At 49.7% G+C, this 21,676-nt stretch overlaps 3 protein-coding genes across 3 annotated transcripts; 2 read left to right on the forward strand and 1 right to left on the reverse strand.

Annotated features, from left to right (window-relative positions):
- Nucleotides 1–1,764: 1,764 nt before the first annotated feature.
- ntn4 (netrin 4) lies at nucleotides 1,765–14,168 on the reverse strand. The gene is made up of 10 exons (XM_029162515.3): nucleotides 13,752–14,168; nucleotides 11,968–12,497; nucleotides 8,742–9,020; nucleotides 6,528–6,654; nucleotides 6,245–6,430; nucleotides 3,377–3,590; nucleotides 3,212–3,306; nucleotides 3,033–3,101; nucleotides 2,744–2,917; nucleotides 1,765–2,666 (listed from the first exon to the last, which is right to left on the reverse strand). Exons 1-10 carry the CDS (start codon nucleotides 13,795–13,797, stop codon nucleotides 2,527–2,529), a joined length of 1,860 nt encoding a protein of 619 aa, XP_029018348.1. The 5' UTR covers nucleotides 13,798–14,168; the 3' UTR covers nucleotides 1,765–2,526.
- A 2,075-nt stretch (nucleotides 14,169–16,243) lies between these two features.
- Nucleotides 16,244–18,312, forward strand: snrpf (small nuclear ribonucleoprotein polypeptide F). The gene is made up of 4 exons (XM_029162517.3): nucleotides 16,244–16,405; nucleotides 17,061–17,186; nucleotides 17,556–17,620; nucleotides 18,051–18,312. Exons 1-4 carry the CDS (start codon nucleotides 16,403–16,405, stop codon nucleotides 18,115–18,117), a joined length of 261 nt encoding a protein of 86 aa, XP_029018350.1. The 5' UTR covers nucleotides 16,244–16,402; the 3' UTR covers nucleotides 18,118–18,312.
- Nucleotides 18,313–18,356: 44 nt separating this feature from the next.
- Nucleotides 18,357–21,061, forward strand: amdhd1 (amidohydrolase domain containing 1). The gene is made up of 10 exons (XM_029162516.3): nucleotides 18,357–18,636; nucleotides 18,951–19,057; nucleotides 19,128–19,192; nucleotides 19,266–19,543; nucleotides 19,615–19,840; nucleotides 20,026–20,150; nucleotides 20,259–20,352; nucleotides 20,456–20,616; nucleotides 20,695–20,843; nucleotides 20,933–21,061. Exons 1-9 carry the CDS (start codon nucleotides 18,500–18,502, stop codon nucleotides 20,798–20,800), a joined length of 1,299 nt encoding a protein of 432 aa, XP_029018349.1. The 5' UTR covers nucleotides 18,357–18,499; the 3' UTR covers nucleotides 20,801–20,843; nucleotides 20,933–21,061.
- The last annotated feature ends 615 nt before the right edge of the window (nucleotides 21,062–21,676 follow it).

Consider the following 21,676-nt stretch of genomic DNA (forward strand, 5'->3'; position numbering starts at 1 on the left):
TCCCTGTGCCTGCAGGAGTTGCCATGCACACTGGGGCCAATAGCACCGCAAGAATGCTGACAGGACAAAGGCCATAACTCCATTCTATAGCAGCACAAGCGAGGCATTGTGTTCATACAAGCACGCACACATTCATATTCACGCACATGCATGCGTTGGCCTTTACTACGGCGACACGCACGCACATATGCAGAAAGTATACGGCAGCGAGGCGGGCATCTGTGCGAGCACGCCAAGCGGTCATTCATCAAGCAGGTTCCCACACGGCGCAGCCCTCGGCCGGACATCTCCATCACGGCTGGGAATGGCCAGTCAGCGCGGGGACAATGGGCGAGAGAGCGAGGCAGAGAGAGAGAGAGAGCGAGAGAGCGCAACTGTGGCTCCCTGTTGTGTCTTTGCCTCAAGGCCAGTTCCCACCACGTAAACGGCTCCATCCACCTGACCTGAGGAAACGCTGAATACGCATTCACACAGAGCTTTAGTTCAACGTGAAGCAGATGAAGAAACGTCGCTGCGTTTTGCTCCAGCTGCTCAGACGAGCCTTGCTTAAAAGCACACAGGCTGAGTCTGGACTCCTGCCAGGCCGCTCCGACACCACCTCTCCACACCGAGATGAAACAGCGGCATTTTTCTGCTACGACGGCCGAGTAGCTCAGCTTTAAGGCGTGTTGCTATAAACAAGTGATGCTTCTGGGAGCAATACTGCTGCAGTGTGAAGCTTGTTCTGTCTGTCTAGTCCCCCTCATATTAAGTAGGAATGTGACCCGTTTCCTCTCTTGTAGCAACATGAAGAAGTTTGGATGTGAGAATCATTAGTTTTTGCTCTTATGTGACTCATTTTGTTTTTGAGGTGGAGGGATCACAATCCAGAGTTTGTGAATCCCTGGGTTGACGTTGATTCATTTGCTTCGGTTTATAAAAAGCATAGAAGCAGAAGCACATCGGGGCTGTGCTTACAGTAAGTTCAGGATTTGAATAAATATAATTAGTTTCTTTCAGCGAGGCATTCCTTCCAGTCACTTCTCTTCCCCTGTGCACTCGTTCACCCCTTCCCCTGCTGTCTGGAAGCAGACATCAGGAGGAGCCGTGACCCTTCTGCCACAAATCTGCCAACGAGGAAACGCGGGTGCACGAGGCCAACCGGCAGACAGGTGAGCGACCTTCGACTGCTGCCAGACGCGCCAGGAATGTGTCTGCACCTCGCTGCCAACGACGTCACAGCGAGTGGGCGAGGAAGCAGCGCAGGACGCGCCCCGGGCCCAAACCCAAACAGAGCGTGTGCTCGCGCTGAGCTCTGCATTCTGCAGCGCCGTGCGAAGGCAGGGCAGAGCGTGTTTTGGGAGCGAGAGTGATGGACGGACACGCAGTGAGGGACGGGAGGCGTGTGTGAGAAAGGAGCAGCGCGATAAGGATATTTTTGTCCAATTTATGTGAAGTATTTCAAGGCCTGGACACTTATATCAACTGTTGTTGAGGGTTTGTGTCCATGGGCTTTGGGTTCGCTCAGCTCTGCAGCAAGGTCTGAGTGAGAGGGAAAGATAGGGCCCAGCACCCAAACCCTCTGGTTTGTGACTCAGCCAGATGTTGTCAGCTGGAATATGCAGAACGTGTGGCAATGCTACATAGTCTCTAAACGAGACTAATAATATGTTAATAATAGCCTCTAAATGATGTGTTTCTTGGCCTTGGAAGTGAAAGTGCACGAACCTAAGAGTGAGATCAGTGTTTGGTGCATCGAAATGATCAAACCTCAGAGGTTCAGGCTGCAATCTGAGATTTCCTTTAATATTACCGTAACATTAACATTATATAGATATATATACACATAATACTGTACAGCTCAAAGAATGGAATAATAACTGAAACCAGTGGATAGCATTGGGAGCAGGGCTGAATCTGGACTGTGCTCAACATAGTGCAGCGTCTCACGCTCGTTCACACAAACAGAGGAATACATTCACGTTTGGGTAAATCCCATTCATTCTGATTTCAACACAGGCACACCTGGACTGGCGAGGATCAAACCACCTGTAGTGGCTTGCATGGCTTGTTCAGCGTCGCTCTCACACATGGCTGCGTCTGTGAGAGTGCGAGTCCTCTAGGTTGTGTATTTGATCAGCCTCCTAGGCTAAAGTGCTGCAGAGAAGAAGAGCAGTGTGTCCGAGGGGCATCAGCCGCTGAAGTGAACGCCTCTCGCTCGTATCCTCCGTTTCCTGAGCCTCAACAGCAAAGGAAATTTGCTTGAGTCCTACGCAAGAATGCAAGAATGAGCGTTTGCTCAGAGGCAAGACAGATAAGTCCCAAAAAGGTTATGTCGCCCGTGCTCGGAGCTTGTGCATTCCACCGCTAGCTTTGTGTTCTCATTGGACGACGGTAACGAAGCGGAGGCGTGTCCGCGGCCTGTCCTCTCTCCAAATCCTGTGCGTTTCAATAATCCGCATCCGGAGGCTGCGAAAAACAAATCCACGGCTTTGTTTTGTTGAAATCAGTCTCTCCGGGCCGCGCGCGTGGGTTTGAACCGTCCGTCTACCAGTTGCAGTCTTTCTTCAGCAGCGTGACCACTTTGCGGCCCAGGCTGGCCTTCCAGGGCTTGACAAAGCTCTTCATGTTGACCAGGAAGCGGCCCTGCTTCCGGTCCGTATGTCCTGCCACTAGGTACTCCACTCCTGAGGGATGAGGTAAAAGAAGCTGAGGACGCTGCACTGGACCGCTAGCTGTGTTGAATGAGGCCGGTGTGTCTCACCTGGATTCAGGATGGGGCAGGTGCACCCCCGGGCCGTCCAGGACTCTGGGTAGAGGGTGGCGTGACCTCGCTGTATCTTCACCTTGGTGCTTTGACTGAGCACCTTCTGAACTTTGACCTCTACCTCAGCATGAGAGCCCTTATCATGGGCCGACAGCACCTTCACCTTCAACACTAGGAGTCAGGCAGAGGGAAAGGATATAATAAAGCTCAGGTCTAAGATTGGAACCCATCAAACTGGAATCCAGGTTAAAAAAAGACAAAATTATGTAAAGCAGTTAGTTCTTACCGAAAGCATAGTTCATGGTGCAGAAGAGTTTACTGTTGGTCAAGCTTTGCTCTTTGCACTCACACTTCTCTGTGGGGGATAGACACAGATTGACTCGCTGGCATGTTTGATCCATCAGACCTTTTGTTTCTTAACCATTAACGCTTGTTCACTGGACCGCGGAGGAAAGTGTGTCTCACCTGAATAGTGGAGGGCAGAGAAGAGCTCGTCCGCTCTGAAGATCCTGACGGGATCGCTGGAGTTGCCCTCCAGGTTGTACAGGTCCAGGTCAGAGCTGCATGGACGCATCACAGCTTATCAACACATTCATGCCGATGTGAAGGGCTGTGCAGATATTTACTCACCCAAACATACAGTCTCCAGTAAACGGGTCACAGTCTCCTGCGCAGTCACACGGACGGCAGCCGTATTCGTTGAAGCCCCAGTATCCCACCATGCACCTGTCGCAGTGGGCTCCGCCCACTCCAGGTTTGCAGATGCAGTTTCCATTGAAGGGGTCGCAAGGCGAGCCGTCGGCCAGGTGAAAGGGCATGGAGCCCGAGGGGTGACAGTCACACGCTAGAGACCAAAGAGATGAAGGGTAGGTTATTTAAATAGTAGGGTATAAATTCATTATAATACTAAATATTTTATACTTTCTCCCCTTCTATCCTGGCAACAAATTAATAGTAGGAAAGGGTCAAAAGTTGCAAAAGTGATTACGTTTTTCTACTATTAAGAACTAAGACGGTGGAAAATTGTCAATTAAGGTATTTGTATTTATGATAAAACACAGGTCGTCAATCTAACCCACAAATTGAAATTTATGAGCCAGGCTCCATATTGTTTGGTATTCCTCAGCAGATTGTAACACAAAGGCCTCTCTCTTTCCTTATCAAAGCTTTCTCCCTCCCTCATGTCCCCTGTAATTGTGTGCTGATAGTGTGTTCTTTAAACAACCGCCAGAAACAATATAGTCACACACACTCACACTGTATGCAGCACGTTTCCACCAACTGTCTGCTGTCTTTGTGAGCACCCAGACCCAAGCTTTGCTGCGGGAGGGAGGTGAACGGATTCCTCCATAAATCTGCCTGTGTCTCGGGGGCAGGCCGGGGGGAGGACAGGGTGGGGGACGAGCCAACGGACGGCTGTTTAATGATGCCTGAAGTAAATGACTGCGGAGGTACTGGGGTCAGAGTAGGACTGTTGGGTTGTGCCACATTAATGTCCGTCCTCCCTTATTGAATGTGAAGCACAGCAGCGACAGAGAGAAGAAGGGTCCAGCAGGAGCTGGGTGGACGGCGGTTATAGCTGTAGATTGAATGTATTTGGCTTTGAAACAAAACAAAACATGGAATATTGTGACAGTAAGTAGCTAGTGACAGACGTACGTATTAAATGCAGGGACTCTGCTTTCTCAGTAAAACGTTATCTCCTGCTGTTGTGCGTAAATGATTAGCGGGAGCTCGTATAATTCCACCCAACGTGCGAAACCTTCATAAACAAACGCGACCGCTGTCTGAGTGCAAAACGTTTCTCACTGACTTCTCCGATTGCAGCTGCACCGCAGTCTTGGCCCCGGGGGGACGTCGTGCAAAGCAGACTGCTCACCAGACGAGTCACCCGGGACAATACAGATAAGATAAAGCTTATCGTGTGACCCAAGGGTGCAATAAAGCCATAAAGGCATCACTGCGATAAAGTTTATAGACGTGTGCATGGACAGCAGCGGTTCCAGCTGCAGCTCCTGCGTGTTAATAATTAGCGCGGCGCCGCCCTAGCGCCACGTAACGACGCGACACGTGCGATGGTGTGTGGCGCAGGTGTGTGTTTACACATCCAGACGAGGATTTATAGGCGTTCGAAGAGGTCACCACCCAGAGACGTGTACAGTGTGCATGTAGCTGTCAGCGGCAGCAGATCTGACAATGAGAACTTTATGAGCGTGCGCTGGGACACGACGGCACGCCTGCCCCGACAGCTCCCCTCACACGCTGCCGCGCTCGCCCCCGCTGACGTCTTCTGGTGTGCACCAGCGCCAGTGTTATGGTCCCCGGGCCTGGTATGAAGAACGCGTTCCTCGCGGCCGAGGGAAATTCCTCAATTGTCAGCGTGCGGCTGCGGCAGGGATTTCATAACGTGGGCTCGCCTCGTTCTTGTCTCCTGTTAGCCTGCTGTCAGCGCGGATCATTAGCCGTTCAAGCCACTGTAATTACCCCAACGGCAACCAACCCCAACAACGAAAACCCTGATTACAACACATCTGCAGCGCATGACGGCCCGAATCAGTGTCTGCCATTTTCTACTTCTTAAAAGATGCCACTAATCCACCAGCATATTTCATGGTGTTGTTACTAATAAGGGTTAAGAAATTCATCAAACAGTGTTTACCAGAGCCAAACGCACCAAACGCTAAATGTACCGACACGCTTAAACCCACAAGATGTTTTCCCCGTTCATGGTCCCCAGAAGATCAACCACTAGCACGAATCTCTGTCGTGACATTTGAGATTGTCTCAAAACAGCATGTTTGACCAGTGTCAGCTGTAGTAAATGCTAATGCCTGTAGCTACACGCCCTTGGTTCGTTTAATTACAGAGCTACTGGGTCGACTAACGGACAAGTTAGCATAAGACAGCGCCCTGCGTCCGCGTTGATCGCACGTTAGCTGCTGCGTTCATGGAACGTTATCTGGTGTTTATAAAAGACTCATCTAATGACCCCAGTGCAGCACACGCCCATATTCTCACACACACACGCTTGTTTACAGCTGCTAAGCGTGATTTCCAGCTCTGAGCCGGCCCAGAGGACGAGCGGGGACTGTGTGTCACGGTTTGAGTCAGGGCGCAAGCATGCGGCCACCTGATGGTCAACCCTGACGTTTGCTGGCGATGGAGCGTCTAAATGAGACACACAGCGAGCACCCACACACGGAGCCAGGTGTCCGTCCGGATCAGCGCCGCCGAGCACGTCCCAGCTTGTGGTCCCAGCATTCCTTGAGCGAGCGCCGTGCCAGGCTGGCTGCGATGAGGTCGATGTTCTAGCGTTTTGTCAACAAAGGTCTGATTAATCAGGCGTGATGACATTTTACAGTGTGTTCTACATGTCGTGGTTGTAGGTTTCAGTGTGCCAGTCTGCCAAGAAGAAACAGTTGAGCAGCCTCCTACTCTGCCTGCGCGTTGTGTGTCTGACGCGTGTGATCCAGGGCGTTGTTGGTTCGTGGGCCTTACGTTTGCAGGAGTCGGGGGCTGTATGTGCTCGCTGGGGGTCCCTGTAGAAGCCCGCTTTGCACTTCTGGCACTGGCGTCCGTCGGTGTTGTGCAGGCAGTCGCACACGCCTCCGCTCCGCTGGCCGGACTCGCGCCACGCCGCCCAGTCGAACCGGCAGCTGTGGGCGTGGCCGTTGCACTTGCACTCTGGTGGGAGAGGGAGGACAAGAGCGGCTCTGACACGGTCTGACGACCTGGGCTGGTTCGATCGAGCGCTCGGCAATAAACAGTTGGCTGGACTCACTGCGACACTCGTGCGGCGCCCCCGTCAGTCCGTCCGCAGGCTGCCACGGCCGGTCGTGGTAGAGCGGAGCACAGCGCTCGCAATGATCACCTGCAGTGTTGTGTCTGCAAACACACTTCCCATGGACCTGAGAGACAGACAGACAGAGAGAGAGAGAGCGCTCATAAGCATCAGGCAAAGTGACAGACGTGGAGGTGGAAAGATGGGAGGAACAAAGAGGTCAGTGTGGTCGGAGAGAGGTTTCCCACGTGAGGTGATGGCTGTCTTCTTTCCTGATATCCACACACTCACAGGCTGGAACCAGTGGCTTCATTGGGCCTCTGCTTGTGTGTGTGTGTGTGTGAGTGTGAGTGTGTCTGCAAGTATGCAGTGCTGAGAGCACAATAACAATCTCCTTGTCATTCCTTTGAGCTGGAATGCCATGCATGCTGGATAATGATTGAGGAGGAGGGGGGCCGGTCGCACATTACACCGTGCAACTGTAATGTAGGACACACAATTATGCAGCGATTATGGATGCACACACACACACGTACATGCACGGACACACACACCTATTCCTTTGCATTTGTTTCCCACGGCGTGCCATAGATCCAGCTCCCGTTCATGCACAAACACACTGAACACTTAAACACATCCACATGCTACATGAATGGAGCCATGAACAACATGTCCTCTGCTTGAACTGACCACAGATCAGTCGTGCATTGTACAAGTGGACACACACACACACACACACACACACACACACACACACTGTTTGAATCACGCTAATAGGGCCAGCAATTGTTTAAATGAGAGGCCGGAGATGTAAAGGCACATATCGCAGAAACGAGAGAAGACAAAGTAGCCGGGTCCAGAAAAATGGACAAGGTTAAGGAGAAGAAAGGAAAAGGCCAGAACCAGCAGCCGCGTCTGGCTCGGCTCCAGACAGCTGGTATTTCAACCCATTTCACATGTTTAACATGCCGTGATCTGGGATAATTAACACGTGCACATACAGTGCGCTTCCCGTAGAGAGGGTGTGAGTTGATCCGAGATCTGGGAAGTGTTTGGAGGAACAGAAGCAGAACTGCCTGTTCTGCTTGTTCCTGTGCTGCTTGTGGTCGGAGGCAGATGGCTGCCCACCCGGTCTCCTGCTGCAGCTGAAGGGGGACGTGTTGGGTTCTCCAGCGCGCTGTGGCCGCGTTGGACAGGAAGTCGGGACTCGTGCCTGATGGATTACTTTATAACTTGATTTAAACAGTAAAATAGGAACCAGAAGCAGGCACGCCGTGGCTGGACCGACTGCTCCTGTAGCCATTACATGTGTGCGTTGGCTTTGTCACCAAGTAACAGACGGTGTAATCGCCCTGAACCACAGAAGTCCCGTGTGGGGCTCCAGGAGCTCGAGGCAACAAACAAGCTGGTCCCTTCATCTCCTCCCAGTGTCTGGGCAGTAATGACTGCACTTTCACTGCTGATACACTCACACGGAGCGGAAGAAACACGTGAGGCACAGAGACCAAACACACACAGCATATCTACGAGCAGGATAGCCCATCTATTGTGGGCTGGGTGTACACAGAGGGACCCCTGGGACTCACAAACGGCCCTCCCTTCCCTTCTTTCCACCCGTTATCGCTAATCTCTGTCCTCATCTTCCGCCTTGTGCTGTTTGTTTGGGTTTTGCCAAATCAAAAAAAAAATCAGCGCTCGGAACGTCGACACAGAGACGCAAAACAAGTTGTTGATAGGCGGGAAGAGCCGCTTATACGAGCCGTGTGTGTTCTCAGTGAAACCAGAGGTGATGTTGAGGCGCTGGCTGCACAGACGCGCGTTTCTTCTTCTTCCACTGGTGTGCGGAGGCGAGTCCAACGCTGCCGTGGATTAAACGCGCTTCCAGAGGATTTTCTGTGCTCAGAAGACGGAAATCCTCACAGAAACACTCAGCAGAGCTACTTGGAATTCCTTGGCATGAAATGAGTCAGATGTAGTAGATTTAGTGCGTCCAACAAATCACCGCCTTCATTTTAAAAACGCTGGTAGCAGCGAAGGAAACACAGGAATTCAGACCCAGTAACTGCTCGGTGGCGAGTTGTGTTGGGCGTTGGCACCAAATGACTCACTGAACAAATGAGTGAACAGCACAAGCTTAAAACACAATAATGAACAATGAGCTTCATAGTCTTTGTGTTTGTCAGCTGATCCTCAGAGTCCCGGCTCGGCTCTTACCACGTGGTTGGTGCGGTCCCTGATGGGCTGGTATCCCGGCGCAGGCACGCACTGCTCAGCGTGTCCGTTACAGAAGCAGCTTCCCTTCACGATCAGGTCGTAGATGGCGAAGTGTTGTGTCAGACGGGCTTCGTGCGCGGACGCGGGCTCCTTGTCTCTGCAGGGACAGGGCTGGTGCTGCAGCAACCGAATTCGGATGTTGGTGACTTTCAGCTGCCGCTGGCCGTCGATGCCGAACGGATCCAGGGACTCCCACTTGGGGAGGGCTCGGTAGATCACCTGTTGACCAACAAGAGGGAAGTGTGTTTGTTGAGTCCATTTGAATTCTTGATACTTTGCAGCAGTACCACATAGTTTTGTTACTGTCTTTGACCTTTAACCCCTCAAGGTCAGTGGCTACATCCTCACATGACCAAGAGGGAGCTGGGCGTCCCTCAATGAGCGCACCCGGCTCCCTCTGTCTCCCCCGTCTCACCCTTGGACATCCTACATGGGCTGCCATCACCGTGGCAACCGCTGTTGCTGGCAACCCTCACCGCTGCAGCTGTCAGCGTGAAAAAGTCGGTGTTTGCTCCGAGCTCCCGTTGTGAAAGAAGAGTGTGTTTGCACTGAGTGTCTCTGCTAAACCTCGTGTTGTTGCCTCTGGCAGGAAATCACTGATGAGGAGCAGTGTGTGTGAGTTTTAGTTGCGATGCACAAAGAGCCCCCATGTAGCTCCCTCATTGGCCAGATGACAGGCCAAAAGTGTGATGGGAGGAGCACTATTAATTTCCCGGTTGTTGGATGAGGTCGCCGGGTCACAGCATTGTGGTCTGCAATTAAGAGAACACGACAAATAGGACGAGGGGCGCCGGTCCGCAGGAGAGCACGGAGAGCAGGGCCAGACAAAGACGGGGACGGAGATGCAGCTTCACATAACTCACGGCAGGACAAAGGCCCAACAACAGCCCAGTGACACCACAGCAACACACACACACACACACACACACACACACACACACACACACACACACACACACACACACACACACACACACACACACACACACACACACACACACACACACACACACACACACAGTGTCACGGCTTTGTTTACACAACAGGAACGCTACAGGTCTCTCTGAGCTCAGACTTTCCTCTAAATGGTGGGAAAATATATTAGTGTTTACAAATATGTTGATGACACCCTTGTTTATGTGTCAGTGAGCTGCACAGATTTGAGAACAGCGAGTGTCTATGGCGCAAGACTTTGTTCCAGGTGAACTGCTCCTCAGAATTCATCTGTTAATATATTAAATGAGTAATAAAATGTTATGCAGCGGTTTTGGACTATGATGCATATAGTCATTAATTTGCCCTAATTCTCCTGACTTTTATTCACATGCACCATTTCATGAGCTGTGCTTGTCACAACAGGACGCTGTTTACTGTGGACTAGGTCGGATCAGCCACAGGAGAAGTAGGTTCTTTTAAACGCACTGGAACATGAGAACTAACAGAAGTTTGGGCATTAATTTGTAGAAATCAAAGACCCTGAGCCATAAAGGCACCAAAGGCGTTAACGGTTTTAACTTCTACCTATGTTTCCTCCACGTTTGTTTAATTCAAATATCGTTTCAATGACTTTAAAAATTGTTATAGGAATCTTCATGCGTGTTAATAACAAAGATAAACTTAGTGCCTTGGTCAGAGGAAGCAGCCTCGCTGTGGGCTGTGTCCACTCGTAATCTTTCTTCCTGTTTCAGGCAGAAAATAAAGTAAGTCTGTCTTTAACAGGCCTAATTCCATCAAAGCACTGTGGACTGTAATCTGGTAAACATGCACAATGGGCATTGATGGAGGGAGAACGGCGCAGAGGGGGGATGGGTGTCTAGCCAGCGCTACCAGCGCTCTATCAGAGCCATGGCACTTCCTTCCCAGCAGACAGACGGAAAGTCCACTGTATGTTTGTGTGAAAGGGCATGGAAGAGTGTGTGTGTGTGTGTGTGTGTGTGTGTGTGTGTGTGTGTGTGTGTGAGTGTGTGTGTGTGTGTGTGTGAGAGAGAGAGAGACACAGAGCGAAAACGTGTGTGTTGGCTGGCGATCGCCTCCCTCTCCTCCCTAAGGAGGTCAGCCTCCGTGACAAACGCTCGCATTCTTCCAGCCCAGCTGACCTCATAAATAACACAGGTACACACACCCACCGCCGCTGGTGAACGCCACAGGCTTTCAGCACAACGGACGACACGCTTTCACGTTCGAACGAACAGAAGCAGAAAAGTGAGAATATGTGCTGCGTGTAATCAGCCGGCCTTCATCCGCCGCCCCACCGAGCCCAGACGCTCACATGCTGCCCAGCACGCTTTGATGCACACATGTCTGCACATGAGCCTGCAGGCACGTCAGCAGTCAGGTGGTGCTCCGCTATACGTCACCTACACGCACCAACGTTGGTAACTGTTGACAGCTTCAACTTAACATTATAACTGCATGAAAGTAGAAGCAATGATGAATGTCTGACACGCCTTCACGTCTCATCTTTGCAGTACGTGATGATCAAGGTTTCATTATTGTGTATATATTCAATCACCATGACAAAAAGCCCAAAGTGCAGCTGAGAGCTCTGGAAGGGATCCAGCGAGTCGAGCTCCAGGCAGGAATGTGTAGCGGCGCTATTCTGAACCATCAGGAGAAAAAAGACGACCCGAGGAGCAGCTGGCGGAGCAGCAGGTCGGTTAAAGTGCTACTTGACCTCTTTTAACCCCCGGGTCATCAGGTGATAAGTCAAAGGGGGAAGGAGGCCGCAGAACAGCTGCTTTCACACCTTCATGCACAGAGTGCTTTAAAGCGGTGAAGGCCCAGCGCAGCGGGAGATTTATGACGCGGCAGCGGACGGAGCAGCGCCTCCACATCTGCACGGCAGCCCCCGACCCGCTCCCTGTCGCACTCAACACACTGCTGCGCACTCTCAAGACGCCTCATCCAGAAAGAAAAGGCCGGAAGGTAAAAGCCGCTACTGGCTCTTATTCTGTAGTCGATTTCACACCTGCTTGACTCGGTGACACCTGTGGTCACAGGACGCTGCGCTCCAATAACAAACTCTGCAAGTCCCAGATGTGTATCGACTGCAACCCGAGACAGCGGCGGATGGTAAATAAACGCATCTGCTTTGAGAAGCACACGCTAACTCCTGTTCTCTATCCCAGAGGTGCGTCCCTCCCACATCTGGAGGCCTCGTCCTCACCTCTCCGCGCTGGCAGGGAAGCGCCCCCGAGTATTTGGCCGTGCACGCGGCCCCGTCGCGGCCCGCCGCCACCCGGCTGCAGTTGCTGGCGTAGTACTGCAGCATCCGCCACGTGCGCCCGTAGTCCTGCGAGCGCTCCAGCGTCATGGCGGCGGGCCTCGGCGAGCGGAACACCAGGATGAGGTGCGTGAAGTAGAACTCGGTCTCCAGGTCCAGCTGCACCGTCTCGGCCCCCGCGCCCTCGGCCGACTGCCACCAGGTGTTGGGGTGGCGGAAGGAGGAGTCGGACATGGCGCCGGCCAGGTGGGACAGGTGAGGCAGCGCCGCGTTGCACTTGGCGCATTTGGCGGCGCCGCAGGCCCGGTTGGCGTCGGGGTCCGAGTAGGAGCAGTAGAGCTCGGTGCCGTTGTTGCCGCAGACGGTCTGCGTCAGGACCCGGCGGCCCAGGGCCAGGTTCCCCATGCGGGGGTTGCAGGCCCGGCTGTCGCAGCGGGGGGCCACGCCGGCACGAAACACCTCCAACGACACACCTGGATGAAGGGAGAAAGAACGAGAGGCGTTCAAAGCTCGGACGAGTGTCTCCTCCTCACGGCGCCTTCTACAGGAAGCTGTCTGTTATCGTGAGCCCTGATGGCGTTCAGCCGGCGAGGCAGATGGCCGCCCTCCCTCAGCCTGCTAGTGCTGGATATTTTACTGCTCATTTCTTTTTAGCATAAAGGTTCAGTCCACTCAAATAACCTCGCTCTATTAGATAGACTTAGAACTTCGTGTTTTAATGCAGACTGAATGATAATCATAAGACCAAATCAAAAACAACAGAACAATGTTTTGGACGCCTCCCCCTCTCCGAGCTGACAAGTCTTTAACCTATGTCTAATATTTTACCATATTAACCAATAAAAATGTCTGTTATTGGTCACCGCTCAGGTTTGGAGATGCTTGTTGGTTCAGACGCAGTGAGTCTGAGCGGGAGCGGCTGCAGGCGAACTCGGTGTGTGTACACAAGTCAAGTGATTTACCCCCATCAGAAATGTTATGCAAACGGTAGAATGGAGGCATTGTGCACCTGGCGGCCGCAGACTGCAGCCAGCGTGGACTGTGACACGGATAAAGTCTGGCAGCTCTGCGAAGATGAGCAGCTTCCAGACGCTCTGCAGCCCCCTGAGGGGACGCGGTGTCATCTTCCACCGTGGATTTATCGCCTTAAACTTGGACCTCTCTTTGTTTTTAACATCAAGGACTCGCATGTCTTTCATAGCACACTGAGACATAACGTTTTTACTGAGGGACCTTTTGTTAAACCTGCTTTGCGTTAGTTTGGACTTACATAACAGTAACAGTAACAATAATTTCTATCCATCCCCCACTGAGCCGATTCATTGGGAGTCATTTATTAACAGTTAATTAACAAAACAATGTGTTTTTAAATAATATTAAGGAGCCTTAATTCATAAGACAAAAGTAAATAAAATATTAGTCACAGTTGTTATAAAACCAAACTCCCATGAAAATTATTAAAATCGACCAACAACGAGAATCAGGCTATTGCTGTGCCTTTATGGGTAAATACAGGAGCTGGAGGATGATCACGCAGTTGGTTTCAATAAAGTAATCCTAAAATGTTCATCTGCGCGGGTTCACGCGCCAGAAGCGCAAAGTAGAAGCTCACGCAGTCAGGAATTAAATTGGCTAAAAATCCAAGGGAGTTCTGAATGGTTGCACTTGACCCAGAGCAGCACCATGCGCACAACAAGGATGTTGGGTAAAAACAAAGACCGACTAACCTGCGACAGACAACAAGGCCAGACTGATCACAAAGAGAACCAACATAGCTCCTGGTTGAGGAATAATCCGAGATGAAAGAAGAGGAGGCAGGAAATCCGCTGGAGTTATTTACGCATGGAGTTCCCAGCGAGTGCGCAGGTTCAGATCCAATGTGGACTTTCTCTTTCACTCAGCTGCGATCCAACAAGGCGAGAACGAGCCACTGGGGAGAGGACCCCGCATGATCCTGGACGGCGTGTGGTGTCCCGCTGGGCGAGCCGCTGAGCCGCGGCGGAGGAGCAGTGAACGGGTCCGGGACACGCAGCGTGGTTCATCTCCCTGCGGTGCGCGCCTGCCGCCCGCACATCTATTTCTAAGGGTCGCAGAGACGCGCCGAGGCTGAGCGGTGACAGCGGCCCCGCCTCCGCCGCGCGTTTCTGTCCGACTTAAAGGTACATTCCACTTTACGCACAGGCGCCGCGGACGGAGCGCGCGCTCCTCGCAGCAGGGGAAGGAGCGAGTGGCCTGTAGCGCCGCGAACTGTGTAATGCGATATTATTCTGAACATAATATGTACTAAAAGATTACTTTCCTCCTGTGACACATTATTAATAGTAATCGGTGCTGATGTGTTTAACAGGTGATTAGTGCATAAAACAAGTCAAGCACATTCAATTGATTGGTGAACATTCGTAGTTATTACTGATATAATGCGGCCTCAGCAGCCTCAGATGATTTCAGTCCAGTGGGTCCATGACAGGACAAGGACCGGTTCTGCTAGTCCAGACCACGTGGAGCCTGATGAGCGCTGCTGTCCACATTTCTGTCTAATTGGCTTTGGATGCAGAAATGCGGACACTCGAGCAGTGACGCTTGCATTGATTGGCTACTTGGCTGAACCGGACCATTGTCAGAGCCGGGCCATAAAAAGATGCAGTGCAGCGTTTTGATTTTAAGCCATCTGAACCAGAACTTAGGTTGTGGTCCGGAACCTGTGTTCCAGCCTGAATCACAGATGTGAGGTTCTGGTACAAAGGAAGGAAACTGTTCCTCCACTCTCGCCCAATTGGGCCAAGCTTCACTGAACACAGCATGGCTTTGGCTTTACTGTCTGCTGTGCAAATGGACCATGACCCGCTTTCTGAGCACCTGACCCGTGTCCAATAAGCCCTGAGCCAAATGAAACCATCTCACCTGTTGGCCTTGTTCTGCCCTGGTTCTGTTCTGCCCCTGTTCTATGTGAGGAACTGAACTGATCTTAAACCCACTGGTGCCATGACTTGGTCCCAGGCCCAGTGGCCTAATGGGCCCAGTGCGCCTGTGTGCAGCAAGCACTGTCTCATCTGTGCAGCTCTCTACCTCATCAAAGGTTTTTGTTTGTAGCTTCTGATGTCACTTTACACACAAGACAGTGTGAACCTGCCGTGACTGACACAGTGACTGATGGATTGGTTAATTACGCAGACGATAACTCAACGTAACGAGCCCAGGCCTCCTGAAGACGAGAACCGTTTCAGAGACGCCTTCTGACAGAACCTGGGTTAAATCCTGCGTCCGACTGATGTGACTTTTATTCAGAGCATCACGTTTGAACTTGTTGCTTGTTCAATAACAGTCAAACGCTTGGGTGCAGAAACACGAGTGAGGTGTTCAGACTGTTTGTGCCTGGAGAGAAACATCTGCCCAGACTGAGCGCTCACACGCCCCAGATATGACAGTCATCTGGCTTTTCTTAAGCAGGTCAGCTGTCACGGATGCTTCACATTTATATTTAATTCTAACGCCAGACAAAGGCACTTGGCCTCTTTGGGGACAATATACTGGAAGTGATAACGAATTTTACTGCAATTTTAATTAAAACTGAGACTGTAATACTTAGTCTTTATACTTAGTCAGGACTACTGATGTTGTAGTTGGATTAAGGATTTAAAAAAACTTTTCCAAAGGGAAATTGCTTTGGCCACATATGATTGCTTTCAAAGATAGAAGGGGTGTTGAAAATAGCAAAAACTATTGTGTGTCCAGTTAATTTAGTTCAGTGGTTCCCAGTAACAGGACAGGGGCCTCTGTGAGGATCACAGGATAAGTCTGGGATCTAAGTGGCCTTAGATGGAGCAGATGGAGTAGGAATGCAGACATTTACACTAATTTGTCAACTTATCTTTCTTCGCTTTCTTTGTGGTATTCGCTTTTTGTGAAATATTGGATAATTTCTCCTCTATGGGCCTCAGACAATTAACTTAAATGAAACCATCTGAGCAGTTTCAAAGAGATCCGCTAACTCATTACATTCACAGACATTTGAAAGTCGTTACTGGGGCCTCAGGTGCCTTTTGTGTTTTAGAGATCACAGGTTGTATTGAGGCAAAGATCGTTATTAATACATGTGTTTTTCCAGATTTACTTTATCTGCACTAAGATGTGCCCAGATTGTCCACATGGTAGTTCACATCATCACATTAAACAACTTGTTTTGATCGGAGAAGATGGTGCAGTATGAGCCTCCGACCGCCAGGGGGCGTTGGGCGATACCAGGAGGAGCCTTGGACCGACTGCTTCCTGTTCGGCGGTAAAGCGTGCGTTGTGGGATTGTGAGCTACGGACGTTACTGTGACGAAAAGCTAGCAAACATCTACTTTGCAGCTTCAAATACACATTTAGTTAAACCAAAATGGTGAGTATGAGTGAGTAAAAGTTTGCCGTTAGCGCGCTTATGTGGTTTGACGGATGGGTTTGTTGTCGCCGCGCAGTGCCTGTAGCTTTTAAGCTAGTTAGCGTTAGCTGTGCTAGCTTGCCATTCATAACTTCGACTGAATGAATGAAGTCTTCTAGTGTAATATACGTGACATGTTGGTAATAAATAATTACGCAGACTGGGTTGGGGCGATGCACTGTTAGTTTCTTAGTGCCGCTCGTGTAAAACCACTGGTCATAACCAGCTATCGGAATCTGTAGATACAAGTCTGTTCCCACGTTCCATGTAACATTTAAACTCCAGAAAATAGTTATTTTGAAGATCTCACTCTGGTTCATCCTCGTCAGGGTCGTAGATATGCTGGAGTCCGTCCCAGTCAACAGTTTATACACACAGTCCACTCTCAGTATTATGTGGATTACCGATAAAATGGAACGAACTTTATTTATCCCACGGTGGGGAAATTTGGTTAAGAACAAAATGTGCTTACAATGATTTGAAAATGTTCATATAGAATATATTCATATCAGATATGATTAAAAGATATTCACTTAAGTTATAACATATATTCTGTAGTTATGCTTTTAGCTAAATGCTAGTGCAGCTACTGACCTGCCTCAACTTGTGTCTGCAGAGTTTACCCCTGAACCCCAAACCTTTTCTCAACGGCCTGACGGGCAAACCGGTGATGGTGAAACTGAAGTGGGGTATGGAGTACAAGGGCTACCTGGTGTCTGTCGACGGCTACATGAACATGCAGGTGAGAACCTTTTTGTCCTACTGTGATATCTCTCTGCTGCTTCAACACTGAACCTGAACATGAACCATGGGATTCTCAGGTTCCTCTTATTTTGACTGAAACTGAAGCATAAAATTGTATTTTATTGTAAACTGAACTGCAACCTAAATGTAATTAATTGTATGAAATTCAATTAGTTGTCTGGGTAAGTACCAGCACCGTGTTCATTCTTTTAATATTGCATTGTTAAATGCAAATACTGTTGAAAAGGTTTTGACACCACTGCAGAAAAGAACTGAATATTATCTCTTAGTGGATGTCTCTAAATTGTCAGTTGCTTGCAGCTTTGTGGGTGGTAATCTAATCTGTGTACACTTTATTTCCGAACAGCTGGCAAACACAGAAGAGTATGTGGATGGAGCGTTGGCAGGTCATCTTGGGGAGGTGCTCATTAGGTGGGTTATTCTGAAATATCTTTTCATCCTTTTCCAGTAACTAGGCTTCATTATTTAATCAGTGTTATCTTTGCCTCTATCCAACGAGTAGAATGTGAGGGAGGTTTTTAAGATGAGCTGCCAGAAAAACATTCAACAAGTCTAGATGTGCTGCAGTGCAGTGAACTTTGGCTGCTCATATGCACGATCTGATTGTGATCTGAATAGTTTTTGGCCAAACAAAACAGAAAAGGTTGTTGGTACAGCCTCGAGTCTTGAAATTCCTAACTGTCTTTACTATCCTTTTGTTAATAATTGGTGTCTTTTTTGTACGGCATCAGTTGTGGAAACAAAGGAGCACTATGAGAATGGCACATCTGGCCAAAAAATTTTTTCCCTGTAGCCGCTTCTCACCGTGCTGTGAACTAAAAGCTTTGTCTTGTGTTTGCAGATGCAATAACGTTTTGTACATCAGAGGCGTAGAAGAAGAGGAAGAAGACGGAGAAATGAGGGAGTAACACCAGTAAAGAGAACCCACCCCGATGCTCTGTTAGTGTGACTGTACCTTGTAGTTGATTAATGTGTGTATGTGTTTTCACCATGTGATAACTTTGATTTTGGATTATTTTTGGAAATGATTCCTTTCTTTTCTACTGTGCAAGGCCGATTTGTGTTTTGGAAACATTAAAACGATAATTGTACTCTTTCTTAAAGCTGGTTGTCTTTGGGGTTCTTCCACATCTTAGTTTGCAATTGTTACAGTGGGCAGTCACTCATTTACTGGATAAATGGTCCTGTGTCAGAAGCACCACCCTCTCTTCTTGCACTTTAAACTCCAATATTTGCCTGTCCTCAAAGCCACTCACTGTGCACAAACTGTCTCTATGTGCATGAATCAAAATGTCCAGAGATTACAGACTTCTGGTAAAAAATGCCAAGCAGGTGGTTCTGGTCTGCAGCAGGGGAGAGAAGTACCTGACCCAACATGGGATGCAGGATCTGAGTGTGATTGAAAATGGAAGTGTGGTAATTGGGAGGTGAGTTTTCTAAACCACAGACAAGTTTTCATTTGTGTCAGCTTCCTGTAATAGGATTATAGTCTGTGAGAGGAAGTAATTTTAGGACTGATAATAAGAAATGTTTCTGCAGCTCTGGGACCCTCTAGGAGGAGTATAAATGTGTATGATAGATTTTGACACCTTCATCGTTTTTGTAATTGGTGTAATGTTCCAAACATGGAAGCTAAACTCAGAATTAAACCTTCCAGGACCGTAATCTGCAGGTTCAGAGGCGAAGTTTTCTTTTTCCAGTTTTGTACAGTCAGATACTTTGGTCAATGACTCCCTAACAGAGACGGGCTGATTAAAGCTGTGGGACCTGCTGAAACCATCGCGGCTCAGTTTGCAGACGCATCCTTTGATAAAGTGATCAATGCCACAGGAATGTGCGTCCTGCCCGGTGAGTGTCAGCTTCTCTGTTGTTTAACGGGATCATTCAGGGACCTCTGAAGAAAACCTTCTTGTTGCAGGGTTGGTTGACGCTCACACCCACCCTGTGTGGGCTGGTGACAGGGTGCATGAGTTCGCCATGAAGGTAAATGACACAGCAGCACTAAGCGGCGCTAGCGCTTCTGCCGGCCCATCTGGACTCTCCTCTGTTTTTGCAGCTGGCAGGAGCCTCCTACATGGACGTGCACCGGGCTGGAGGAGGCATCCACTTCACGGTGGAGCACACGCGAGCTGCCTCCTCCTCTGAGCTTCTGGCCTCCCTGAGGGACAGGCTGGTTCGGATGCAGCGGGCCGGCACCACCCTGGTGGAGTGTAAGAGCGGCTACGGCCTGGAGCTGCAGACCGAGCTGAAGATGCTGCAGGTGATCGAGGAGGCCAGGCGAACTCTGCCCATCAACATCTCCTCGACCTACTGCGGAGCTCACGCTGTGCCCAGGTCTGGTCTGCACTTACGCTTCCCTCAGTGGATGCTGTGTAGTCTCACATGTTTGATTTCTGTTCATTCAGAGGAAAGACTGTGGCTGAAGCCACAGAAAACATCCTGCAGGTTCAGTTGCCTCGCCTCAGAGAACACATGGAAGCCGGGACCCTGAAGGTGAACAACATAGACGTGTTCTGTGAACAGGGAGTGTTTGACCTCGGCTCCACCCGCTCCATCCTGAAGGCCGGCAAAGACCTGGGCCTCAACATCAACTTCCACGGAGATGAGCTTCATCCCATGAACTCAGCTCAGGTGCATGAAACACGTTTAGGAGCGTGTGTGTCAATGATTTTTTGAAGTAAGATGCTGATGTTTGAACTACCTTACTGCTGCTGCTGTTGGACCACAGCAGGTGTTTGGAGTGTGAAATGAACAACTTTCACAAATGTTCAGGGTTTAGTTTCGAGTCGGATTAAGTGGTTTGTTGTGTTTGTCAGCTGGGAGCCGAGCTTGGTGCTTTAGCCATCAGTCACCTGGAGGAGGTGACGGACCAGGGGATCCGTGCCATGGCCAAGGCCCAGACTGCTGCAGTGCTTCTGCCAACTACAGCTTACATCCTGAGGTACACACACACACACACACACACACACACACACACACACACACACACACACACACACACACACACACACACACACACAGAGCGTTTGAATCATGCCCGTGCTCTCAGGCTGCCTCAGCCCAGAGCCAGGGATATGCTGGAGGCTGGAGTTATCGTTGCACTTGGCAGTGACTTCAACCCCAACGCTTACTGCTGTTCCATGGTCAGTGTTGTCCTCACTCTTCACTTAGTATCACTTAGTATTTGTAGTATTTGTAGTATTTGTAGTATTTGTATTTCTGACCGCTCCTCACCCCCCTTCCCAGCCTATAGTTATGCACCTGGCCTGTGTCAACATGAGGATGAGCATGTCTGAGGCCCTGGCTGCTGCCACCATTAACGCAGCCTACGCCTTGGGATGTTCCAACACTCACGGCTCCCTGGAGGTGGACAAACATGGAGACCTGCTGGTGCTCAGCAGCCCTCGGTGACGCTTGACTTCTTTTGCGTAGTCGCGCTGCTTGCCCCGATGCAGACCTTGTTGATTTATTCGTTTGTGTTTCAGATGGGAGCATCTGATCTACCAACTGGGCGGACACCAGGAGCTCATCGGCTACGTGGTGGTCAAGGGGAATGTGGTGTATGAGAACAACCAAACCATGGGCCTGTGAGCATGAAGGCGTGAGGAGTCACGTGTGAAGGATGTTTATTCAGGTCAGAGCATCAAAAGCTGCTGTGAAGGCTGTACAGTTACTGTAGTGATAGTGGTTTCATGTTGAGTAATAGCATGTTTCTCTCCTCAGGCTTCCTGCTTCTTCACTGTGATGTCCATTCCAAGGAGCTGATCATCGTGCATAATGTTAAAACATGATACAGACCATGTTAATGTAGTGTTAACAATGATTCTATTAAAATGATAATGTTATTCTGGACACACATGCAGTGGTTTCTTATTATCCACACTCCTTTGCCTTCTCATAATGTGAGTGCCACACTACACAGCGTTAGCCACACTTTTATTTGGCCGCTAGTAAATAACTGTGCTTGTTTTCATTCAGGACGTCTTTTATTGTTTGTGCTTGTTTCTGGTTGGCCTGTTGAGTGAAGCCTTGTGAGGAGCCCGTGGAAGCAAGTGGGTAGATGTTTATTTCTTTAGGGAACTTCAGTGCAAAACCTGAACAGCAAATCTCTTCTCTGTGGTTTGTGTTTGGAAGTTGATGTTGGGTCATGGACGTTTCCATGAGCTTCTATCTGTTCCTTCTTAGGATCACTTATCGGTTGTTTATCATGTGAAGTGGAGGGAGGAGGCGTGTTTGTGACAAACCAAGGAAAGTCAGTGAGACAAAAACAATTGTGACTTCACTTTGCTTTTGATAATGTGCTTTTCACCCTGTTTGTCCACAAAGGGGTGAAGGACCTGAATGAGGCCAACGTCGCCTATAGAGTCACCTACTATACCCATAAAGCTTAATGATGAGCTGTTATTCTTTGCATCTTGTGAAATATTCACTCATCTCAGTGTAGATGTGATGTGGCTTCCACCAGTG

Source organism: Betta splendens, chromosome 9, assembly GCF_900634795.4.
Source record: "Betta splendens chromosome 9, fBetSpl5.4, whole genome shotgun sequence".
NCBI classification, from domain to species: Eukaryota; Metazoa; Chordata; class Actinopteri; order Anabantiformes; family Osphronemidae; genus Betta; species Betta splendens.